At 41.6% G+C, this 27,122-nt stretch overlaps 1 protein-coding gene across 1 annotated transcript in view; it reads left to right on the top strand.

Annotated features, from left to right (window-relative positions):
* Positions 1 to 24,021, top strand: part of Exoc1l (exocyst complex component 1 like) — a 25,999-nt gene extending 1,978 nt beyond the window's left edge. Inside the window, exons 2-3 of the mRNA XM_028780726.1 lie at positions 14,322 to 14,452; positions 23,755 to 24,021. Coding sequence (XP_028636559.1) covers positions 14,322 to 14,452; positions 23,755 to 24,021 — 398 coding nt within the window. The remainder of the gene's footprint in view (positions 1 to 14,321; positions 14,453 to 23,754) is intronic.
* The last annotated feature ends 3,101 nt before the right edge of the window (positions 24,022 to 27,122 follow it).

Genomic DNA, 27,122 nt, shown 5'->3' with positions numbered 1-27,122 from the left:
CATCGTTATACTTCACGTTCATCAGTCTGGGAGCACTTTCCAAAAATGTAACACTTTTTGAAATGACCGTTACAAACTATCTGGACAAAACAGCAGTTTAAATGATGCTTGACATTCCTAAGAGCGTGACCATGCTTTACCTGGAAAACGTGGATCAAGCAAGTCATTGGATAGTTGTTGAAGCAGGCAACTCCATACTTCGAGCACTGTCTTCAGGGAGGAGTCACGTGACTGCATCTTCATGCTTTTTAGTCAAGGGATTCTTCCTTATGAGACCTACTGGTCCAGAGTAGTTACATTCCATCATGCATTTTTCTGATTAAAGAGAATTTATTTAAACACGGTTGAACTGCCCTCTTATCTGAGTAGGGTCCGTCTTTTGCAATGATTTCAAAACAAGAATTGTTTTCTATTAAATCTTAGTAATTCTATGACTGATATCAAAATAAGACATTATAAACTCAATGTCCCTCTCAGTAGCTGGCTACAAAGTACGTTGGGCATTCTCGGAGAGAGACCGACATCCTTTGCACTCGGGCTTTTCAGGGTAATTTCTCCCTGGGACTAGTCCATCCCCACTGAAAACACCACTCTTTCTTGGCAGATAAAGGCAGACTCTTCTAGTGAAGGAAGGGGGTCTGTTGCCTGCAGGCGGGAGGAAAGAATAAGTCACGTGTGTGATGAGAAGAATGGAAACCTGTGTTGTAGCATTAGCTCAAGCTAAGCGGGAAGGAAAGGGGCATGGCGGGACAGGCCGGGGAAACTCTTGACCTCAGAGCTTGTTGTGAAACCGATTTGTTGCCTATCAGCTGTGAAACTGGGGATAAGATAATGATCCTTTATGGGCTCTCTGCCGACTGTTGCACATATGAACGCAAAGCCATTGTGACAGCATGTACAAAACCTGCCCAAGCTCAAGCCAGATGAAATTCCACCGTAGAAAGGGGAGGTGGCCATGAATCCCTGCGCTAGCTGGGGAGCCATTGGCAACTGATGGCTGGTGGGAGAGACAGTCACTTCTCTTTAAGGGTGTGGCCCTTGGTGGGCTGACTATGCTCCAGAGGATGGCCACACATCCAAGAGCCTATGAGAAACACAAAGTAGACTTAATTGTTTAAAAAGGGGAGGGGCAACGCAAAGTTGAGTGTGTGGGTAAGATAGGGAATGAATCTGGGAAGAGTTGGGAGACATTGTATGGCACTCTCAAAACAAGAATACAAATTTTCAACACCTATGAAGTACTCCTCTACTATTCTCCTTTTTTAATTTTTATTAATGATAATTTATATTCTAAGCAAAAAAAAAGTAGAGCCTTAAAAGAGGTAGCTTAAATCTTTAAAATACATAGAAAACTATTACATATATATATATATGATTATGTATATATACATATGCTGTAAATTTATATTTATAGTTAGAAAATAAAACATATAGTGAAAAATAGATATGCTGTTACCTGTAAAATTATACACATATTCATATATAGATTATATTAAGTGTTCTTATACTTTCAAGAAAACATTTTTCAGTCATGGTTCTTGTTTTAATAAAAATCACTTTATTGTAATGAATTCACAACTAAAAACATTATGCAGCTAGATTAATACGGCCACTCAGACACTTGGCTAGTTCCAATGCTATACATTTTTATTAATTAATTAATTTATTTATTTACTTTACATCCCAGTCGCAGCTTCTCCTCCCTCCCCTCCTCCCAGTTCCTCCTTCTCACCTTACCTTCTCACCTCCCCCCTTTCTCCTCAGAGAAGGGGAGGCCTCCCATGGGTATCAACCCACCTTGGCATATCAAGTTGCAGTACTTCTAGATGCATCTTCTCCTATTGAGACTAGACAAGGCAGCCCAGTTAGGGGAAAGGGATCCAAAGGCAGGCAACAGAGTCAGAGACAGACCCTGGTCCTGCTGTTAGGAGTCCTACATGGGGACCAAACTGCACATCTGTTACATATGTGCAGAGAGCCTAGGTCAGTGCCATGAATGTTCCCGGGTTGGTGGTTCAGCCTCTGTGAGGCCTTATGGGCTCAGGTTAGTTGATTCTGTAGGTTTTCTTGTGGTGTCCTTGACCTCTCTGTCTCCTTTGATCCTTCCTCCCCCTCTTCCATAAGATTCACCAAGCTCTGCCTAATGTTTGGTTGTGGATCTCTGCATCTGTTTCCATCAGTTGCTTGGTGAAGCCTCTCTGATGACAGTTAATCTAGGCTTCTGTCTGCAAGTATAGCATTAACAGCATCAGGGGTGGGGCTCTCTTCCATGGTATGGGTCTCAAGTTGGGCCAGTCTCCTTTCCTCGATTTCTGTTCCATCTTGATCCCTGCACATCTTGTAGACAGGAAAAATTGTGGGTGGAAGATTTTTGTGGCTGTATTTTTTTTACATTTCTTTTTGAAATTAAAAATTGTTTTTCCATACAATATATTTTCTTTTGATCATATTTACCCTACCCCAACTCCTCCCAGATCCTCTCCACCTCCCTCCCCACTCAACTTTATGTCCTTTCTCCTCCACCTCTCTCCTTCCCCTGCTCTCTCCCTCTCTCATGCCTTTTAAAAAACCAAAACCAGGAAAGACACAAAATTAAAAAAAGACAAATAAGCAAAATACCGGTAAGACCAAAAATGCTGAAAGAGAGCAGGGGAAAGTCCACAAAAATACCACTGAGTTCATTTTATCTTGGCTAATTATTCCTGGGCTTGCCCTGGAGCACGGTTGGTGTACCAGTGTGACTCCACTGGAGAGAACCGACTTTCCTTTGACGGTAGGTATCAATTACAAATAGCTTCTTGATTAAGGGTAGTAACCCATGTCTATTTCACCCTCAGTGCTGGGACCCCATCTATCTTGGACATATGTAGGTTCAGTGCCTGCTGCCACAATCTCTGTGAAACTCTATGCATCTCAGTGAACTTCTGAACAGTCAGAGTGGCCATTCTAAGCTTCACTTGAAAAGAAAACCAAGACAGAGTTGAAACAAGAGAAGCATTCAGCTTCATGGCCTCTTTCGTGCCTCACGTGTCTTTTTGCCCACACTGTGTCCTTCCTTGTGACCTAATGTTACCCTCTCTTAGTCTCTCTTCTAGATGTTATACTGTACCCACATTTACAGCTGTTTACTTAGATGGACTTAGAATATATAATATCAAGTGAGGGAACCCAACCTCAGAGAGACGAAAACAGCTCTCCTTCATGCTGATCCTAGCCTATAATGTAGGCACTCATAAGCACTTCATGAATTTTAATTTCAAAATAAGTGACACTTATTAGAGTTAAGAAGACAATGAGCATAACCTTTTCTTTTTCTTTCTTTCTTTTTCTTTCATTTTTTAGAAGGGTTTCTATGTGTAGTGTCCTGGAACTTGCTCTATAGACCAGGCTGACCTTGAACTCACAGAAGTACCTGCTTCTGTCTCCCAAGTGCTAGGATTAAAGTGTGAGCCATCACCACTGACTAAGCATAATTTTTCTACACATTAGGTTTTGATGCCACTCAGAACTTTTTTCTCTGTGACCCAAAGAAAAGAACACATACCTTATAAAGGAGTGTTAAATTAAATAATATGCAGGGGAAGCTGCTGAACAGCACTTTCCAAGGCTTCAGTCAGAACCTCTGTGGGTAACTTCGTGACTTCCCAGGACCTTCTTCACAGAGAACACAAATATAAAGAGTCTTTAAAACTTTCAGTTTCACCAAATAGTTTAAACTTTTCAACACTCACTTGAGAACATTCCTGCTCATGGATAGTTATGTATGCGAATAAAGTATGGGATACTATTTTGAAAAGTTTTCATATACATAAAAATGTTATCATCATGGCAGTATAACAATACGTGGGCCATAACATATCCAGACTGCCGAGTATACACCCTGAGCACAGAACAGAGCACAGCCAGTGTGTGCATTTGTTTTCATTCCATAATACGGCTGTGAACACAATGCATGGTATTAAACTCTGTGTCCCCAAAGAGAACACATTATCCTTGGACAGCCCTTCTGTTGTCCACTATTAAAAGAGGGGATTGATACAGAGTTAGTTCATGAAACAAATGTACATCTTACTAAAATTGCATAAAATACAGTTATCACATAACTTGATTACAATCAAAATTGTGATATACAAAATCTTGAATATCAAAGTAAATTCTCCTCCTCCCCTCCCCTCTTACACACACACACACACACACACACACACACACACACACACGAGTGCCCATGCATGGACAAAGTGCATTAGTGGATTATCACCTTCTCTATGGAGAAATATAAATAAAGATATCCTGACTTTCCAATCAGAGTACACAGTACGGAAAGCAGTGAGCTCTTCTGGGTCCTCTTGCTCCTTACAGTTGTGATATTTCTATTGTCGAAAGGCTTGGCTATCCAAGCTGATGTGTTATCTTTATCATTAAACTCAACAAGCAGGCTCAAGGGCTAGCTCAGTGGGTAACCTGCTAGCCATGGGAGCATCAGGACCTGAGTTCCATCCCCAGAACCTACTTTAAAGGCATGGCTGCGTGTTCTTGTAATCCCAATGCCTGGGAGGCAGAGGAAGGGCCATCCTTGAATAAGAGCGTTTCAGGCCAGCAAGAGACCCTATCTCAAAAAAATAGGATGAATAGTATCCTGGGGAATGATATCTGAAGTTCACATACACACACACACACACGCACACACGCACACACGCACACACATGCACACAAACGTGCAAGCACACATACATATATAGAGATTCATAACTGTGTAAACACAGTACACACACAGACACACACACCAAATAAATAAAATCAACAACACGGAACATATCCTCATCAATCAGTTACCCGAGACAGATTCTCCCGTAGTTAATTGAGCACTTTGGAGATGTCAGAATCAAAATGAGCTGCTAGTCCAAGCTGCATAGAAACCTTTAAGTTTTGAAGAAGGAAAAAAATACTTAATCTTTTTCACTCTTAAGATGAAGCAGTGTGGATGAGATAGAGGGGAGTGGTGTGGGGCATGCTCACGCAGGGTCAGGGTTCATGTAAGGCCATTTCTATGATGTATTCCTTTCCGGCTCCATGCAGATGAGACCTGCTGCTGATGAGGAGATCGTGGTCACAAGAACTTAGTAATCAGCCTAAGGTTCCAGGCTAACTTTACGATCAGATTCCTTAGGATTAGAATCATTCTAATTTTGAACCTAGGGTTCTTTCTGCTTCCCCACTCTTCTAACCCGGAAGAATAACTGCACCCCTTAGCGCATGCGCAGACACTTGAAAAACTTCAACTATGTTAGCTCATTTGTCACTTCTTTTTTGTTGTTGTTGTTTTGTTTTTTATTAACTATTTTATTTATTTACATTTCAGATGTTATCCCCTTTCCCCGTCCTCACCCCAGAAGCCCCCTGTCTCATCCCCCCTCCTCCTGCTTCTATGAGGATAAGCCCATCCACCCACTCCCATCTCCCTGCCCTCAAATTCCCCCACACTGGGGCATCCAGCCTTCACGGGACCAAGGACCTCCTCTCCCACCCTGACAAGGCCATCCTCCACTACATACACAGATGGAGCCATGGGTCCCTCCCTTTGTACTCCCAGGCTAGTGGTTTAGACCCTGGGAACTCTGGTTGGTTGGTATTTTTGCTCTTCCCATGGGACAGCAAACCCCTTCAGCTCCTTCAGTCTTCTCTCTAACTCCTCCACTGGGAACCCCATGATCAGTTCAGTGTTTAGCTGCAAGCATCCGCCTCTGTATATGTCAGGCTCTAACAGAGCCTCTAAGGACACAGCTATATCAGGCTCTTGTCAGCATGCACTTCCTGGCATTCATATCAGTGTCTGCCTTTGGTGACTGCACATGGGATGGATAACCAGGTGGAACAGTCTCAGGATGGCCCCTCCTTCAGTTTCTGTCCCATACTTTGTCTCCATATTTGCTCCCATGATTATTTTGTTACTCCTTCTAAGAAGGACTGAAGCACCCACACTTTGTCTTCCTTCTTCATGAGCTTCATGTGGTCTGTGAGTTGTATCTTGGGTATTGCAAGCTTTTGGGCTAATATGTACTTATCAGTGAGTGCATACCATGTGTGTTCTTTTGTGATTAGGTTACCTCACTCAGGGTGATATTTTCTAGTTCCATCCATTTGCCTAAGAATTTCATGAAGTCATTGTTTTTAATAGCTAAGTAATACCCCATTGTGTAAGTGTACCGCATTTTCTGTATCCATTCTTCTGTTGAAGAATATCTGGGTTCTTTCTAGCTTCTGGCTATTATAAATAAGGCTGCTATGAACATAGTGAAACATGTGTCATTGTTACAAAAAAGATAAGGAAGGACACTTCATACTTATCAAAAAATTATCTACCAAGATGAACTCTCAATTCTGAATATCTATGCTCCAAATGCAAGGGCACCCACATTCATAAGAGAAACTTTACTCAAGCTTAAAGCACACATTGCACCTCACACAATAATAGTGGGAGACTTCAACACCCCACTCTCAGCAATGGACAGATCATGGAAACAGAAACTAAACAGGGACACAGTGAAACTAAGAGAAGTTCTGAATCAAATGGATTTAGCAGATATCTATAGAACATTTCATCCTAAAACAAAAGATTATATCTTTTTCTCAGCATCTCATCATACCTTCTCCAAAATAGACCATATAATTGGTCACAAAAACAGGCCTCAACAGATACAAAAAGATTGAACTAATCCTATGCACCCCATTAGATCACTACGGATTAAGGCTGGTCTTTTTGTTACTTCTTATAGGAGTCAAATTACAGTTGCCCAAGATCACCAACCGGCTGACATAGATGGAGGCTTCAGAGCCAGCTCTGTCTATGCTTAACAGCTCTGCTGCGTTGCTTTCAGTAGGCACACTGAGAATATTCTAGAATGAAGCTGATTAGACAGACCTTGTCTAAGCCCCACTAGATGGCTATCTTTGTTTCTTTGGCACTTTTGTTCCCACAAAATCAGTTTCTTTCTCATCCACATCTTGTTTTTCTGTAAGTTCACCAATAACACAGGCCCTAATCTGCTTAAAGCCAATCATTTAAATATTTTAAAGACTCACAGTGTAGCCTGAAATGGATTTTATAGATATTTCTAGAAAATTTTATTTGAAAATATGATTTTGGTGAAAGCAACCATAGCCTTCTCAACAACCGCAAGGCATTAGCAATGCAGTATGGCATTTCACTGAGGCTTTTAAAAAGTATCTCACGATAACTTCTGCTATTATTTAATTTAAATGATGAAAACCATTACATAACACTGGATTATGAAACAAAAGAGGCATCTACTTATTTAATGCATTTCTGTGCGACTTAATTGTGAGCTTCACATTCCCTCTACCCTGTCTAATTATTTTAAATCAATTGGCCAGTTCTTTCCCCATTAGCCTCCTAAATACTCTTTAGCTCTTTTAAAGGTGATGGAAGAATTTATTAATGACAAAGCCTACATTAAAATTAAAATAGTGATGGCTACAAAGATTGGAATTCTGAAGATATCTACTAAAATATAAAACCTGGGAGAGGCGGGGAGGGAGGAACAGAATAAAATCTTAAACCCATAACAGGTTGCTTCTGAAGTTTCCCAGGATTGTAGATATCACTTTCTAAACCGTAGCTACAAAACATAGCCTCTAAGGAAGAGAAAATAACTCTAACGTTTACACTTTATAAACACGTTTGGGTTTTTAAGACAATGTGATACATTTCTGTTCTGCAAGCACTTTAACGTGGAGACGGCCACTTAATTCCAGCTGGCAGCAAGGCTCAAGTATGGAAATTAGGGATTGGGTCAACTCCAGCCTCAGCAGACTGCTTTGGCTTGGCACTCAAGAGAACCCTCGGAACATCCCTAGAGCCAAAGCAGGTTACTTTGTCAAGTTAAGGAATCTGTTCTTTCTTGGTCCTTCATCATCCTACAGAGGCCTAACTTTTAGACAGGCCCTGTATTTTCTGAACCTAGATTAAGGGGAGAATGGCCGTTATTGATGACTGGTAGGACTTACTTTCTTGACATCTCTTTTCCTTTCCCTACCTCCAACCCATCCTTTATGGGATCTCCCAAAAGGAAGTTTTAATGTTTTCACACGTGCTTAGAGTGCTGAGAAGAGGTGACTGCTGAATGTGCGGCCCTAAACAGGACATGGACACACGCCTTACAAGGGCTGGGAAACAGCAGGATGAGCAGGAGGAAAGATCGTCAGAGCCAGAAGACGGGTGAGCATGCTGTGGAATACAGCCTTCTGTATATTACATGGCTGCTGCATTCACCAGCATAGCGCTGCTCTGGCTACCTGCACAGCACACACGTGCATGCGTGTGTGCACACACACAGCATAAAAGGAGGAGGTGCCTCTAGTCAAGGAGAGGAAGGGAGTCAACAGGATGGGGATGAGACAGGGTTGTGGGAATAAATATGACACACACATTTGTACATGTGTATGAAACTGACAAAAATTAAATAAACGCACAAACTATAAGATGCAATAAGTTAAATATATTTAATTCTAATTAATAAATTACCTGCATATATATACATATATACACACACATATATATATATCCCGAATAAAGTCTAAAGAATAAATATCTTTTCTTCATTCAAAATAACTAGAATGTTCAAAAATTTGAACCACTGCCTCTCCACACCCCCATATGTACAGTTTTCAGAATAACTAACACCTGAATCTATTCTAGTCCTTTCAGGAACTAACTCCTCCCTAACCTTCTTCCTACCAACCTATCTACATTTTTGCTTCACGCCAACAATACCAAATACTTGCTCTGACTCGAAAGAGCCGGGTGTTTCATGCCTGTGAAACCACACATTCCTAAAATTGCCTTTATCCCTTTCTTCATACTAGTAAGTTCTGTTGCCTTTTACAACTCCGATCACTCCCTACCGGAGCCTTTCCTCCTGCAGTCCAAAGATAGCCACGCCCCTCCTCTACTGTCCCGGCCACGCCCTTCTTCAGCCTTGTCCACGCCTCATTCACTGCTGACAGCACCCTTCGCCTATTTTCCTCTGAAGCCTCCGTTCTCTGGAGTCTCAGTGAGAGCTGGAATGATGCCTTATGGGAATTCATTTTTTTTTCCCAATTCCTAGCACAGTGCTTGGTTCACAGGGGACATTTAAATATTTATCTGCTTAATGAAGTGAATGAGTGGCTGACTGGATCCACAGCCAATCGGCTGGCTTTCATAACTTGTAAATATGCCATGGGATTTGCTCCTTGAAATCATGCTTTCATACTATGTCCAATTATTTCTCCAAATCTCTTTACTCCTATTGTCTCTCAGCCCACTTCTTGCTGGTGAGACAGCGAGCTGGGGTAATAACAGAGTCCAGAGGTGGATCATCTGACTCAGTGCTTCTCAACTGTCCTAGTGCTGTGACCCTCTAATACGTACCTCAGGTGGTCACCCCCAACCGTACTGGCCAGTTTTGTGTGTCATCCTGACATCAGAGAGGATGGAGTTGAGGGAATGCCTCCATGAGATCCAGATGTAAGGCATTTTCTCAATTAGTGATCAATGAGGGAAGATCCAGCCCTTTGGGGGTAGTGCTGTTTCTGAGTTCTCTAAGAAAGCGGGCTGAGTAAGCCAGGGGAAGCAAGCCAGTAAGCAGCACCCCTCCATGGCCTCTGCATCAGTTCCTGCCTCCAGGATCCTGCCCAGTTTGTGGTTCTGTCCTGCGATGGTTTGTATATGCTTGGCCCAGGAAATAGCAGTATCAGGAGGTGTGACCTTGTTGGAGTAGGTGTGTCACTGTGGGCATCAGCTTAAGACCCTCATCCTACGGGTATGGCCCTCATGCCTCACTGAACAATGACAGGGGGACTGGAGCCATTACAAAGTCCCCTTCAAATACTGGAGGTCAGGCCTCTATCCCCGCCTTCCCAAGTTTAGAATTGCCACAGCCCTTCTATACTTAGAGAAGGGAGGAGATGTCAGGGGCAGCCCTGCTTACCCACTGAAGGCCTAAAATCAGCCATAGGCCTAAAATCAGCAATAGGCCTGTCATACATGTATACTAACACCAAGTCTTGGGTCTCAGTGGAAAAACATTGAAACAGATGGCTATAAGCTAATGTCAACAGGCAGCTTTTGTGGAAATTTATAAGCCTGAGTAGTCATAGACCTTGAAAATAGGTAGCCTTGGGAGACAATACCAACTTAGATAAGGACAATTGAGTCATAGGCAGAGTCATAGTGAATTGTCCCCTGAACCTTCACCTAGCCGATACCCGGTTCTGAAGATATCTGTATTCCCCCTGAATACCCACACTCCAGTGTCATTCCCTTCCCCACATCCTGCCTTTCTGTGTTTATAACCCCTGTGTGAATTAATCACAATTTGAGGAAAAAAAAATTAGAGGCAAAAAAAAAACCCCTCATTCTAGCTGCCTGGAGGTCAGTCTTATCCTAGCAGCCTTCAGATGAAGACGTAGAACTCAGCTCCTCCAGCCCCATGACTGCCTGGACACTGCTAGGCTCCCACTTTGATGATAATGGACTGAACCTCTGAACCTGGAAGCTAGCCTCAATTAAATGTTGTCTATGAGTTACCCAGGTCATAGTATCTGTTCACAGCAGTAAAACCCTAACTAAGACATGTCCTGACTTCCTTTCGTGACAAACTACAACGTAGAAGTGTACACTATATAATCCCTTTCCTCCCCAACTTGCTTTTTGGTCATGGTGCTTTGTTGTAGTGGTAGAAACCCTAACTAAGACACCAACCATGAAAGTATTTTCACTGCTACTTCATAACTGTAAGTTTGTTACTGTTATGAATTGTAATGTAAATATATTTAAAGACAGAGATTTGCCAAAGGGTCTTGGCCCACAGGTTGAGAACCACTGTTCTAACTTGACAAACACGGCTCCCTCCCACTGGAGGCTATGAAACCTTCAATGCCTCCACTTCAGCTCACCAGCCCGCTGCTTGCCCTCTTGTCTTCGATTTTTCACAAAGCTAACATCTTGGTCCATGTGCATGGACCCTCTTTGGGGCTAGAGAAATACAGAAGTGCAGAAACCCACTCGCTTCTGCACAATGTTGGGAAGATCCTAGAGTCAGCCTCTGTTGGCCCCAAGTTAAGACCTATAATTGATGTCTTTTCCAGACATGCCCCTCAATTGCTTCCTCTGTACCCCAAATTTTTCATTCCATCTCTTCTAAATCCCTAGAACATGTCGTTTACATCATTCCCTTTAGACCCTCCTCCTACTAGCTCTTAAAATCTTGCCTGGCCCAGGGCCCGGCACACAGTGTATATGCAACCTGTATTAGTGCAAGGAGTCCTCTGCTCGACTCTTGATGCTGTCACTGTAGAGGAACCATCGTCAGGACGGGAGCCAATGATCTTCCCCGGGTCAGACTCCTCAGGTCAGATTCAGACCCATGTCTCTCTGTCTTACCTCCATGCATCCACTGGATCCTTCTCGTACTTTGAGCTATCTCACTATCTGATTCCCATGGCATCACACCGATGGGCCTGCCTCTCTCTTTCTCCTCTAGCCTCTCAGCTGCCATCTTTTCTCCACACTACCTCACTTCTTTCCTCTGAAAACGTCCCCACTAATCTAACCTTGAAAGCCATTCCACACACACACAAATCTCAAACCATTCCAAACCATGAAACTTGCATGTCAACCCCTTCTGAGGCGCCTTGCGGATGCTTCCGCGCGTACATCAAAGCTCCTCATCCGGCCTTCGGGCCCATCCCCCCATCCCCTCCACGCCCCGCTTCCATTTGGATTCCGTATCGCTGTTTAGTTTCCTGTACGTGGCATCTTAATCCAATGTCATCAAAGCCTCACCTGAAGCTTTACCTCAATTTGTTGATTGCTGTTTACCAACCACACACCATTCACTCTGAGGCTACCTACCAACATCCTCTGGCAAGCAGAAGAAAACTCTCCAGCCATGAGTTTCTACTGGGCACTCTCCTGAGTCACATGTGTGCTTTAATTTTTCCTTATGAGTCAGATTCACTCTCGTGTTCCCTTTGTAACACCAGTGAGTGATATTTCTTCTTTAGAGGTTAATTATTAGTTCATGTAAACCACACTGCACGATGTCGGCATTTGACTCTAAAACATCGAACACCAGAGTTCACGGAGTGTCATCTCTCTCAAGGCCTGTCACCTCCTCTTCAATCTCTAATTGTGCTACCAGAAAACTTCTTTCAGGGGGCACCGTTTTATTTAGCCCTGGTTCACAAAGGGAAGGGTGACTACTGACTAGGTGTCACCATGTGAGCTTGCCCAGAGCACCTGACAAAATACACCGATGTTGCACATGTCACCTGGCTCAGACACCCTTCTCTAGGAGCCTGAACCCACTAGTCATCAACTCTGCGTTCAGCTGGTCACTTTGGGATTCCCAGTTTTGGATTCTCCAAAGAGGATAGATCTTAAACATGACAACTCCAGAGTGGTTTCTGACTCTTTTGAAGTCCAGAGTCTTTCAAAACATTTTTAACAACTTTCCAAACCTAGTTAATCTTACTGCCTACCATATCTTAATACAAACCAAACTATATAGTCCATCTTCTCTCTTTTATCTGGTAAAATGTAGCCTCCACTGTCTGTCTCCTCATGCTGGCCTTCCCCAAGGGGTGCCTACATGGCGGTTCTCTATTTGCAGATCAAATAGTCTGCTCCTACTACACGGCTATGCCTGTAACTGTATTGTAATTACTTTATATCTACATAACTAGAAGCTCCATGTCTTAGTGTGTTTTGTGGTACTACAACAAACTACTTGTGAGTAAGTAATTTATAAAGAACAGGGGTGGCTTTCTTAGAGCTCTGGGAGGATGAGGATTCCAAGACTGAGGAGCTCGAATCTGATGAGGGCCCTCTTGTTGCATCGTCTGTAGGGGAAGGCAGATGTGAAAAAGTGTGAGGGTGAGAAGAGGAAGAAAGAGACGCAGGCATGAGAACAGACATCCTTTCATTAGGAGCACACGCCCACGGAAGCTATCACTTGATCCTTTCACCAGGCCTCTGACCTCAGGACCCAATCCTAAAGACCTCACCTCTTGACATTGTTTCAACGCAGATGAAATTTCCAGCACAAGAACTCGGAGGACCTATTCAAATCACAGCAGCATGCTAAAGGAAACTTCCAGAAGCAGAAGGCATCTTCTCAAAACAAATTCCAGTCTCACTCAAAGACACAGCTGCTTACCGCTCTCCGGGTGACACTAACGACTTGAAAAGGAGACTTTAAGCATCTTATCCCCTCTGCCACCTCTTTATAATAACCCAGTAGATAAGGCCTACAAATAGTCTTGTCTTCTTTCTAAAATTCTTCAGGGAAGATGCCAGGTTTCTTACATGCCTCTCTGTAGCATTTAAAATCTGTTCAGCAAATAGGAAGTACTCAGTAGTACTTACTGATTCATTGATAATTTTTTTTTAAAAGATGTATTTATTTTATATATGTGAGTACACTGTTGCTATCTTCAGACACACCAGAAGAGGGCATCACATCCCATTACAGATGGTGGTGAGCCAGCATGTGGTTGCTGGGAATTGAACTCAGAACCTCTGGAAGAGCTGTCAGTGCTCTTAACCACTGAGCCATCTCTCCAGCCCTCATTGATAATATTAATAGAAGAACTCAATATTCCAATGAGACCAGAGACACATGATTTTAAGAGGAGGCAATTACCACTCTCATTTCGTTCACGTTAAGTAGGGAAAGATTTCCTCCAGGCCTTTCAAAGCAGAGTAGTAGAACAGCCTGTGCTGGAGGCACATTCTAAACACTGGACTTGGAGAGGCACATGTGAGAGGGTTGACAGTCTCAAACATTACCACACAAGTCGCTGGAAGCTGTGCCACAGGCACTTCTGCGTTCAAAGTCTCACGGCAGGTTTAGAAGGGGTAGCTAGCTCTTCAACGCTGAATGCTGCTCCAGCAGAGCTTTTTGCTCTTTGTACCGTATCTTCTCACGTCACCATCAGCTAAAATCCTAACTTGATCTGGTGGACATTTTGATCTTCACTACCTGCTTACCCTTAGCCTTTCATTTTCTGCCCCAAGTTGGACACCCTTCCCCACAAAGCTCAGAGCTCAGTTGCTTGGACAGACAATTATCACAGAATAAAGTTAAGTCTTGAGCAAATCTGGGGGGCATGGTCAGTTACACCAGGATTTATAGGAGGAGTGTACTTATAATTTGGGCACAAGGTCACTAAATAAAAGGGAGATAGATAAAGACTGTCATGTGACTTGGAGAATTTATAAAGTAAGAGTTTATATAAATTTTTTTTCTGTCCTACAGTGACGAAAACTGATGAAGTGAAAATCACCATGGTGAAGCACTACAGGGTAGGGTTGGATGAGAAGTATGAAGTGACAAAAAAGTGGTCCTTGAGTGATCTGCGGATGATTGACGGAAAAGAAGCAGATACCGTAAGTGTTAGCATCTTAGAACAGCAGCGCGGGATCGATACACTGGAGATCGTTCGATGTCCTCCTTTATAGATTCTTGGCATGTACGAAGTGTGAAGATGACATTTTGTTGTTCTTAAGTGGTATGGATTAATTTCCTGGCGTGATCTATATTGGCTTTTATGATTTGCTTTTATGAGTTGGAATCTGAATTTTGTCTATTACATTTTTAAAAAGCATCTTTCCTAAGTCGTTCTTGACAGGTTAAACACAATCTACCAGCTAATCCTGCAACTTTAGATGCAACCTCCTCAAACAGATGATATTTCTGATGCCCCTTTCTCAGACCCAGTTTGTTGTTGCTGCTTTGTTTTGTTTGCTTTATTGTTTGTTAAGTTTGGTGGATTCCTTTCTTCTGAGAACAAATATTCAGTCAGCAAGCTCACTTCATCTTCCAGGATTCTATTGAAAACCTACAGACTTAGAGTTCAAAGGGGACAGAGTGGCTGTCCCAGTCTCCTCCCCTGTCACTTGGTCAATCTGTGCTTGTGCTCATCTGTTGATTGAGAGGTCATTCCTCACCTCTGACCTCTGTCTGTCCACAGAGCATACTCTCTTACTGTTTAGGTCCAGTCACTCCCAGCTCTTACCCCAGTCCCAGATTTTCCATTGAATAAATCCTACTCACAATTGCCCATCCCTGTAACACATTCATTACGGATGGAAACGCATGGTTGATGGGCTACCCCATTCCCCTTCGGATAGAACGCTCCTAAAATTCTGGGACCATGACTTCATTCTTTATCATGGCCTTCCACCTAATAAAGGATCAGTAAATATCCGTGGTGCCTAAGGTTGAATGAATCAAAACTTAAAAGTAATTTGTTATTACTTCATGATAGCATATTCTTAGTACATCCATTGTTCCAACCTATTGAGTGTCCTCATATCTTGATGTTCATCATCACTATGATGTAATACAGACTTAATACAATCTTAAAGACTTGGTCCAAGTCAATGACAAACTGGTAAAGCAGGTAGGGCCAAGTACTCACCTATAAGGAATAGATGGTTACTGTTGCTACTGCCGTTAAATCTGTCATCAGCTATCACCCTACCTGCAGTGAACAAGAGAGACAGGAGTCAAGCTAAGTATTATACAATATATAATATACGACTGTATTTATATAATACATGATTTTACCTCATTATTAAGGCCAATGGATTAAATTCTATCACCGCTACTATTTAATAGATGAAGAAAATAACATTTAAGAGGCTAATTGACTTGTCGTAGGTCACACGACTTTTAAATGTCAAATCTAGTCTCTCAGGAAGCTATTATTTCATCTTCTTTAGGTCAGTTGTTTAATCCGCAGGGATTCACATACTCATTCATCCCTCAGTCATTTCTTGAGGATTTATAGACTCTCAGGACCTACTAGGCTCTGAGGCTACAGTGAGTATTCAAACAGCTGTAAGCATTTGATACTGCCATTAACTGATTGGTTGCTCCAGTCAAGATGTCTGAACTTTGTCATCTTCTAGACTATCACGTTCTGTTATTACCTTTGTGCTCTCCTAGAAATCCCACTTTTAAAACTGAATGTATTTGATAAAAGACTGGCCAAAGAGTTGGGATATGTCATTGTTTTGTGTCCTAAGCACTAGAATATTTTACCTAAATGTTAAGGACTTAGATAAGCTGATTACGTGTATTATGACATGTCTACAAGTTAAATTAATTTGCACCCAACACAAAAATATTAAACCTTCCATTGAGTATATAGATGTGTCTATGCATTTAAATATGAAACAAACTTTAATAATAATTTCCTGAGTGATAGTGGTACAACTTTTTGTCTTCATTATAGTTTTCTGCATTTACCAGATGTTTATATTGCATTGACTGTGATGTTTATCTCATCTATGTCATGTTTACCAATCCGTAGTGTAGAAATTAGCCATCCTGGTTCACTGTTAGCCTGTTTGTCTTTTGTCTTTTCCCTCTCTCATTCTTAAATACTATTTATGTCATAATTATTTCTGCTGAGCTTGGCCAGCACATGGGGACATCTAAACGAAGCCTGTCAACTTCGATCCATTGGAAGCTGTTAACTGTGTTCTATTTCTTCCCTACTTCTCTTGGCCTCTAATTTCATTGCAAAATTATTGACTCTCCCCTTTTCACTCTGAAGATTCTGGTCTTCCATAGTGAAGCAGATAGAGCAGGAAAGCTTACCATTTCTGCTTCTCGTCACTGAACCCGCAACACTGAAGAGCTAGGAGACACACTACAATACCCAGATAGTCGTTCTCTTAAAGATTTCTCTTGCTGGCTGCTCTGGGAATGTGCACCTCCTTCTCTTGGGGTTGACTTCTCTAGAATGAGTAGTCATTGTGATTTTTATCAACGGCAATGATGAAGTGGTAAATAGAGCGACCTCAAGCCAGTTGTCGACTTTAAAACAGATGTGGAATGAAATGAATTCGGTTTGTAAAACATAAACAGAAGTAATCTGGGATTTGGAGAGTGACTGGTGTGAACAAGAGATGACTGGTGCTGTAGCACTGAGCTGTCTGAGGCCTTTGTTCTTGTTCTGGGCTCTGCCAGGCACTACATGGGTCACCTGAATGCCACCTCTTTAAAATTTATTATCCCAATTATACATAAAGGATTACTACAAATCCATGAGTTCTCTTCTCAGCTCTAGAATTTTAGCAGAGGAAAAAAAAGGAGAATGGGAAGGAAGGAGAGGGAGGAAGAGACTTATTCTATGTATATGCATGCTCAGCCTCAACTATTAGACTAAAGGAAAATATTGACCTCTTCTAAGTGTTTCAAAGGCATGAAAGGTTTTCTCCACAGGATGAGAGTTGAGTGTGGGGCGAGAGAACTACCTGAAGGCACAGTCAGTGTGATTCCCTTTGGTTGAGATTCTCTGTAGTTGTCCTTTAACTGTCAGAAGGACAGCTAGCAAACAGTCCCGAGGCATGCCTTGAAACCACTGTATCTCTATATATCTTTTATCTTTGTTTTGTAAACAGAGTCTTACTAGGTAGCTCAGGCTAGTCTGGAACTCTTTATGCATCTCATACTGGCCTCAAAATCATGGATAGCTTTCTTCATCAGCTTCCCAATTGTTAGGATGAAGTGGTATATTCAACCCAAATATTATATTTTAAAAAGCATTAGTGTGTATATAGGAGGGTACATGTGTGCAGGTATGTGTATAAATGTGCTTGCCGTGTATGTGAGCCCAGGAGTCATCTTTGGCTTCCACCTTTTTTTGTTTGTTTGTTTGTTTGTTTTTGGTTTTTCAAGACAGGGTTTCTCTATGTAGCCATGGCTATCCTGAAATTCACAATGTACACCAGGCTGGCCTTGAACTCAGAGATTGGCCTATTTCTTTCTCTCAAGTGCTTAGATTACAGATGTGTATCACCACTGTCTAGCTGTTCTTTGCTTTTCTTTGAGGCAAGGTCTTGCAACAAACCTGGGACTTGCCAGTTTTGGTTACCCCAGCCAGTATAGTTCCTGGCTACTGAGCCTCTGGAAACCACTTATCTTAACTTCCCTGCTTCTCTCCCCAGCACTGGGGTTCTAGGTGCATGTTGCCATGCCTGGCTTCTTACATGAGTGTTGGGGATTTGAACTCAGATACTCATGTTTGTACAGCTGGAGATTTTTCTCCAGCCTCTAGTGAATACAGCTTGGGTTTTCGTATATTCCCTTTGTTTGTTTGTTTATTTTAAATATTGACTATATAAACTAAGGAAGAGTTTTAACATCAGGTAAAATGCTTGGCAGATCTTAGGGAGGGACCTTCCATTTATTAATCTGTGTATTAGCAGCTTATATAACTGATCTCACAAAAATGTCACAGTCACCCTGTCTAAAATGATGACCTAACAGGAGGGTAAGATCACATAAATAATTTCCTGGGGATATAACAGGAACTTAAATGATCAATGTTCCTGTGTGGTTTGGACCCTGTCAACTTCTTTGTTATATAGGGCAATGCTTAATGCCACCCCTCCACTCACAGATGCGCTTGACATCAGCCCAACTCGGAGAACTGAGTAGCTGCAGTAGATAAGCACTAGGAACACAAAAACAAATAGTTTCAACACTTTTCCCTCCAGGCTAGCTAGAAGCTGGACAGTGACGTATTTCGTAAATGGAAATGCGTTTTTGAACACTACCACAAAGCATTTCTTATTACAAACATCAATGATTGTCATTGTTTTAACACATAACCAAAAAAAAAAAAAAAGATTGCTAGAAGCAGCATGAATTATGTCAGTTTGCAGCTTTTTTTGTCTGTATCAGTCAAAGGATTTGATGGCTATCATTCCTCCGTCAAAGCTTATTCCACATTATTGACTTCAAAGTTATCAAGTTGGTAAGTACAAATCAAAGGGTAAATTAGTTGTCCTGTGTGTCCCCATTTGCCTCCAAAATGGCATGAGGGATCCACTGCTTAATCCACACAGGGAGAAACATATTACGTCCTCCAGAAGTCTACAGGTGAGTTTACTGTCTTCTTCTATCCTTACCTGTACTCTAAAATTTACTGGGGAAACTTGGTAACTACTTCTACAACGTTTTATTTGTACAACTGAAAAGACACGCATGTCCCAAAAGTCTTTGGTTCTGTTTGCTTTTTCTTTTCCTTTTACTGACAATAGATTTTTTTCCTCATATACTATATCCTGATTACAGTTTTCCCTCCCTCTGCTCCTCCCAGCTCCTCCTCCCTTCCCTCTCATCCAGACTCACCCCCTTTCTCTCTCACTAGAAAACAAACAGGCTTCTATGGTATAAAAATAAAGTAAAACAAAATAAGATAAGATTAAAAACAAAGCTAATACATCAGAATTGGTCAAAATAAATGAACAGTAGAAAAAAAAGACCAAGAGAGGGCACAAGAAAAAAGAGACTCACTCATTTGCACACTCAGGAACCTCATAAAAACACTAAGAAGAAATATATATATATATATATATATATATATATATATATATATTCATATCATTAATTATATAACTAATATATGATTAATTATATTAATATAGTAAGAAATTTAGAAAAAATAAAACAGGAAGAGCCCTGACACAGTATGAGACAAGAAACCTCCAAAGATGCCATTGACTTTGTTTTCCGTTGACCGTCTACTGCTCGGCATGCAGCCTACTCTTAAGAGTAGCTTCTTCCCCAGTGAGACTCCCTTGGGGGAAACCAAGTGTTCAATAGCACAGCTATCAATCAGAGACTCTCCTTTCAGCCCTGGTGTGGAGCCACGCAAGCCGCCAAGTGTCTGTGAATTTATCATGTTGATCCAGAGGGCCATGTTTTCTTGGTGTCTTCTATCCTCTTTGGCTCTTAACACTTTTTACATCTCTCTTCCTTGGAGTTACCTGAACCCTGAGGGAAAAGATTGTCTGACAAAGACACCCATTTAGGGCGGAGCAAGGCACTGATCTGTGATTATAGCAGGATATCATTGGGAGTTATCTCATTACTAAGCTTGGGTTGTTTTGTTGTTGTTATTGTTTGTTTCTTTGTTTGTTTTTGGTTGCATTTGTTTGGGGGTTTTGTTTTGTATTTTTTGTTTGTTGGTTTTGTTTTGAACACTAATATTTAGTTTCACCATAGGCTGTCTAACCGCAGGTTCTTGGTCACCCGAGCAGTGTTAGGTACGAGTTCCATACTGTGGAGTTGGACTGAAGTCCAACTTGGGGGAAGTCCCCCCCTTAAGTCAGACTAGATACTGGTTGGTCACTCCCACAGACTCTGTGCCACTGTTACACTAGCGTATCTTGCAAGCAGGACACCACTGTAGATCAAAGTGTTTGTGGCTGGGTTGATGCTTACATTTCTTCTTTGGTAGCATGCAGAGTACCTTCCTATAACAAAGACACTAAAAAATAGGGGCAAAGGCTCTATGTAGGCACCAGCTCAGTTTCTCCACCACCTCAGCTTCTCCACCAGCTCAGCTTCTCCATATGCAATGAGTTGTGTAACTGTTGTTTTCAGCAATGGGTCCTTGCCATCAGATGTGAGGAATAATCTATAATTTTGTAAATAGCCTGGGTTGTTTGAGGTTTCCCAAGGGACCCCTTTGGACAACAACTCAATTTGATGTAACTCAATCCAGTACCGGAAGCTTCATTTGGTGACAAGAGATGGCCGGCTGGGGGTCCATCTCCCCATTAGTTGATGATTTGACTTAGATCACCTTCATATATATATACATGTTTTAGGAAGCTCCTACTGATGAGGCTTCCACACTGCTCCACAATGGTCCTTACTTTTAGCTGTCTCTCCTTGTAGCATCACCTTGGACCCCTCCTTCCTCCCTCTCTCCGTTTGATCCTCCCATTCCAGTCTCTGCCCCCCCCCATCCAGAACTATCTCTATTTCGTTTTCCTTGGGAGATCTATCACCTCTTTACCTCTCCAGCCTCTTACTCTTTGTCAAACCTCTGTGGTTTATAGATTGGTTACCATTGACTCGAAAGCTAACATCCACATATGAGTGAAGACACACCATCATTGTTTTCAGGATCTGGGTTACCTCATTCAGGGTGTTTTTTTTCTTTGTTCATCCATTTACCTGCAAGCTTCATGATTTCGCTTTTTTAATACTCCATTGTGTGAATGTATCACATTTCCTTTACCTTTCTGTTGATAGATACCTACCGCATTTCCAGTTCCTGGATGATATGAATAGAACAGCCATGAACATGTAGAGCATGTCTCTGTGGTAGGATGAAGCATCATTTGGCGTACACCTGAGAGTACTATTGCTGGACGTTGGGATGGATCCATCCCCACCATCCTGAGGATCTGCCACACTGATTTCCACATAACTTGTACACGTTTGCACTCCCACCAGCAACGAATGAGTGTGTCCCTTGCTCTGCTTGCTCTCCAGCACGAGCTGGCACTTGTGCTATTGATCTTAGCCACTATGTCAGATGTAAGATAAAATCCAGAGATAGTTTTGACTTGCATTTCCCTGATAACTAAGGATATTGAATGTTTCTTTAGGTGTTTCTCGGCCATTTGAATTTTCGCTTTTGAGAATTCTCTATTTAGGTCTGTCCCCCATTTTTTAATTGTGTTGTTTGTTTTGGGTTGTTTTTCAATATCTACCATTTTTAATTCTTTATATATTTTGGATATTAGCCCTCTATTGATATATAATTGATAAAAAAAAATCTTTTCCCATTCTGTAGGCTGCCACTTTGTCCAAAGGACAGTGTCCTTTCCTGTGCAGAAGCTTCTCCATCTCATGAGGTCTAGTTCTTTAATTGTTGATCTTGGTGCCTGTACTAACAGTGTTCTGTTCAGACAGACATCTCCAGTGCCAGTGAGTTCAAGGCTATTCCCTACTTTCTCTTCTAACAGGTTCAGCGTATCTGGTTTTAAGTTGAGGTCTTTAATTTATTTGGATTGGAGTTTTGTGTAAGGTGATAAGCATAAGTCTATGCAAATTCTTCTATATGCAGCCATCCAGTCTGACGAGCATGGTTTCTTGAAGGTGTTGTCTTTTTTCTGGTTTGTATTTCTGCCTTCTTTATTAAAAAAAAAATAAGGTGTTAATTTATGTCTGGGTCTTTAATTCAAATCCATTGATCAATGTGCCATACCATGCTATTTTATTACTATAGCTCTGTAGAACAATTTGAGGTCAAGGACAGTAATACCTCCAGTAGTTCTTTTATTTAACTCAGTAATGTTTTAGCTAGCCTGCTCTGTCTCTGTCTCTCTCTGTCTCTGTCTCTCTGTCTCTCTCTCTGTCTCTCTCTCTCTCTCTCTCTGTGTGTGTCTGTGTGTGTGTGTCTGTGTGTGTGTCTGTGTGTGTGTGTTTCTATATAAAGCATTGGAAATTTTGTTGGGGATTGCATTGAATCTGTAGATTGCTCGTGGTGAGATGGTTATTTTTATAATATTAATCCCACTGACTCATAACTCATAAGCATGGAAGATCTTCTATCTCCTGATGTGTTCTTTAATTTCTTCCTTTGGTGTCTTAAAGTTTTATTTCACTTGCTGGGTTAGTGTTACCTGGAAATTTTACATTATTTAAGAGTATTATAAAAGGTGTTGTTTTGCTGTGACTTTTGCACTATCTATGTGGCCCAAGACCACACCAGGTCCTCCCCCTAGACAATTACTTTTCGTTTGTTTTCTAGGTAAATATATAGGATCTATCTTTACGAAAGATGTTATTTGTACTTTACAAAAAATTTCAATATAGTCATGTCTTAAGCTTTGTTGCACACACGGGATTGAGTTAATTAGAACCTGGAAACATTTTACCCAATTGTGCTATGCTTAAATACGTCAAAAATAAACTACTGGAGGCCAGACTCTCAATATTTGAACCAACACTGGCTACTGAGTCACGTTCTACTCAACTGCCTTCTTGCCTCTGGGATAGTCAGGAACAGTGTTCCTCTAGGATCTATAGAGTGTGAGGAGAGGCCACTACAGCTAGTCTGCTACAGAGCTGAGGATGAGGAGGGGAGGGGGATTGGACATGGAGGAGAGGAGGGTGAGTGAAGATCCGAAGCACCCCTCCCTGCTTTGCTGGCCTACTTACCTCCCTGGCAGGCTTGGCTGGTTCCCAGGGGATGCCTGCTGGAGTTGTCAACTGGGTAACAGGATGAGAGGGGAGGAAAGTTGAAGGAGACTGTCTGCTTGATCCACTGGAGATGGGGATGGGGGGAGCCAGAGCAGGTGGTCTCCTACAGAGATGGGGTGAGACTGGGGGATTGGATTTGGAAGAGAGCAGGGAGTGGTGGAGCTCTACAGTTAGGCTACCTGCTTTTCTGGCCAGAGTCGCCTGCAGATTCCCAGGGAATGTCTGCTGGAGTTGGGGGCTGGGATAAAGTAACGAGTGTGCATATGGGAGTGTGGGGGTGGGGTGAAAGATCTGTGTGATACACTGGAGACGGGAGGAGGTCTGAAGCAAGGCTGCGGCAGGTGGTCTGCTCCGGAGTAGAAAAGACTGGGGGCTGGATTCAGAAGAACGGAGGGAAAGGTAAAGACCTGCAGTTAGCCTGCCTGCTTCTCTGGCTAGAGTGACCTGTGGGTTCCCAGGAGTCCTTCTGGAGTTAGGGTAAAGCAATGATTGTGCTGTTGATTTTAAGAAGTAAGTCCATTTGGTGCTCCTAGCTTTGGAAAGCTGATCTGCAGATTTTAGAAATATGTCTGATAGTGACATAGTCAGTAGGCAGAGCCAGCAGAATTTGGGAATCCAGGCGATGGCCTTGAGTAAAAAGTTAATCAGGTCCCTCTTTCTCTTCTAGGACAATCCATTTTTTGATCTGCACTTCAAGAAGGTATACAGCTTGGAGGCCTACAGCTGTGCCTCTAAGTACTCCTTTGCTCGAACGGTGAGCAGGCTGAACCATGTGTATCTTAAGAAGGATTTACACATCGTGAACTTCGATTCTACTTACATTAACGATGACTCCATTTGGTCCTCCAACAACAAGGACTGCCTGGTCCTCATGAGAATATGCTTTTATGCTTTCAATCTTGTGTGCTTGTCCTTGTGTCCCCTGCCACTTTGAAGATGTAACTCAAAGTCCTTCATCCATGTTCAAAGAAAATGGCCTCCCAGCTGAATACCCATTGCCAAACGTTTGTTTTGCTGCTTCCCTGATGGGTATTATTTATACTAGAATAAGACAAGGCTTGGAGAATTGAAGTGAAATATGTTTTAGTGCAGCCATTCAACAGCTGAGACTCTTTTGGTCCACTGTGTTCTTTAGGATCTTTGGAAGGTGTTGCATGCTTTGAGCTAAATTAGAATCAAGAAAAACTTTGTATGAGAACCAGCCCGGGAGAGTCAGGACCCAAGAAAAGATGCAGACGTGTCCAGGATTGCAGAATACAACCTACTGGGGACTTACTGATAGAAATGTAGGTCTCGGTGGCCAGGGTACCATTCTGATCCCTACCATTTGGGTGAGGACAAAAGTGAATTCAATTAAGCTGGAATGTACCTTATTAAGTTACACTCGGTACTAAAGTGTCCCTTAAAGTATTGGTATTGATGGCCTCATCATTCTGAATTCAGTCATAAAACACATATTATTATTCAGTGACTTTGTTTATTTATACTTTCTGGGAAGCAAAGAGAACTGAGCAGTGCATTTCAAGGGCAGTTGTGGAGTATACAATTCAGGGTGGCTCAGTCCACTCAGGCGTTTCCTTAAGAGATGTTACCAAATGACTCAACAGTCTGCAACTAGGTGCAGACCCATGCAAGTTCAAATCAGTGATTTGAATGGGTAGTTGTATTCCAGTGTAATATTATAAGTCATATGCCAACATGATATTATAAGTTGGCTTATAACTGTGTTTGCAGCATTCTTTATAAGACGAAAAGAAGAAAACATCATGTGTCCATCAAAAGATGAATGAATTAACAAAACATGGTAGAGTCAAATAATGGAGTATCATTCAGCATTTCAAGGGATAAAAAGTTCTGATGTGCGCTGCAATGTGGATAAACTTTGAAAACATTGTGCTAAGTTAAATAATCCACAAATGAAAGGACAATTACTGCATGACTTGACTTTATGAAATATTTGGAGTAGATGAATTCAGAGACAGAAGAGAGGGAAAGCTAACAGACTAGAGGAGAAAAGAATGGAGATGTTTCTTAATTGTTATACAGCTTCTGTGATGAAAAAAGTCTTTAAAATGGTTGTGCGACACAGCAAATGTGGCTAATGCTGCCACCTCCTCCCTCCACCTCCTCCCTCCACCTCCTCCCTCCACCTCCTCCCTCCACCTCCTCCCTCCACCACTTCCTTGTACGTTGAAAATAGTCAAACTGATCAGTATAATGTTATATATTGGCTATAAATAAAAATAAGTGATGAATAAACAGTATATACTGCATGCTTTAAATGAGTAGGTTATATGGTAAATGAGCTGGGCAATAATAAAGATATAAAAGGAAAAAAGGGGATCTTTGAGTCTACTAGAAGGAAAATATGTAACCTCTGCCCAGAATTAAAGTATTAAAGTGGGGGAAACTTTCCTTACTATTACTCAAAATCCAGAAACAGGGTAAATTATATTAACTTTATAAAATAAAAAAATAACATTAACTATATTTACATATATGATATAGTTAATATAGTATCTATTTTATATATATAGTATATAGAAAATAATATATATATAATAAAGCCAAAATAAATTGCAACTTGTATTTATATATATATATATATATATATATATATTCCTAAAGTTGAAGTTTTTTTTTTTTAAAGACCAGCAAGAAATTGGAAACTATATGAGCAGACAATTTTCAGGAAATGAATTGCAAATGGCGCTGGGAAACTGACTTTATATCTGAGGGGTGAACTCAATTCTTACAGGATAAAGCCCAAAATATTGATAGTGTTTCACTGAGGTGGAAAATTAGTCCTTGTGTTTATTACTACATAGAAAAGTTCACATTGTTTTTCAAATTGTGTGTGTGTGTGTGTGTGTGTGTGTTTACTCTTCAATGTGGTGATCTTGATCCCAAAGATGTTTTGGAGCAACTACAAAATGACATGTACGCAGACATATGTTGTTAGCAAAATGTTTACATGAGCCGAAGTATCCAACATTGGAAGATTAATAGAATACACTATTATATATAAAATAGGACAGTGTGCAGGAGAAAATAGGGACGGCTTCAGTACACCCTGATTGGGGCTGGGGTAGATAATTAGAAGCAGGGAATCTTTTTTATTATTTAAAATTATTGTTTATTTTAAAAATAGACATTTATTGCTAAGGCTTATAATATGGTTGTTGATCATTTGAAAGATAGTTACCATTTCAATTGCTTCTTAAGTATTTTTAATAATTTGTATACTATTTATTTATTCATTTTACCTATTCACTTTCCATCCCACTCACTGCCTCCCTCCTGGCCACCCCCTCCCACAATCCTTCCCCCATCCCCCATCCCCTTCTCCTCTGAGCAGAAAGGAGCCCCCTGGGTATCCCCCCATTCAGAAGTAGGGAATCTTATGTGATTACTTAGGAACACATATGTGGGTTCTTCAGTTTGGCTCTAAGTTTCAAGGAGGTCAAGAACTAGAGAAGCCATTAATTACTAAGTCTTGGCTTCCTGGTTAATTGTCTCTACTACATACTCTACATAGTGGATAAGTGCGTGGACTAGTTATTGTATATAACATGTTGGTTCCTGGGCTGCTTGTTGCAGGTTGTGAGGCATAGTTCTGTTTTTGCATATCATCTGGCCATTGTCAGGATACTCAGAAGTATCTTAGTTGTGGTGGTAGTTACACCTATGCATATTTGTCAAAATCCAGCAAACCTAAAACCACACTCAGAGATTGTGGTGGTTTGAGGAGAATCCCCTTAAGCTCATGGGTTTGTTTGAATGTTTATTTCTAGTATGTGGAACTGTTTGGGAAAAATTAGAAGGTGTGGCCTTGGAGGGGGTGTGGCCTTGTTAAAGGAAGTATGTCACTAGAGGGTAGATTTTTAGGTTTCAAAAGCACACACCATGCCAAGTCTCTCTCCCTCTCCCTCCCCTCTCCTTCCCCTCTCCTTCCTCCTCCTTCTCTCCCTCCCCCTCTCCTTCCCCCTCCCCCTCTCCTTCCCCCTCCCTCTCTCCCTCCCCCTCTCCTTCCCC

Source organism: Grammomys surdaster, unplaced genomic scaffold (genome assembly GCF_004785775.1).
Source record: "Grammomys surdaster isolate TR1022 unplaced genomic scaffold, NIH_TR_1.0 372, whole genome shotgun sequence".
Classification (NCBI taxonomy): domain Eukaryota; kingdom Metazoa; phylum Chordata; class Mammalia; order Rodentia; family Muridae; genus Grammomys; species Grammomys surdaster.
This window is presented reverse-complemented; position numbering and strand designations above follow the sequence as displayed.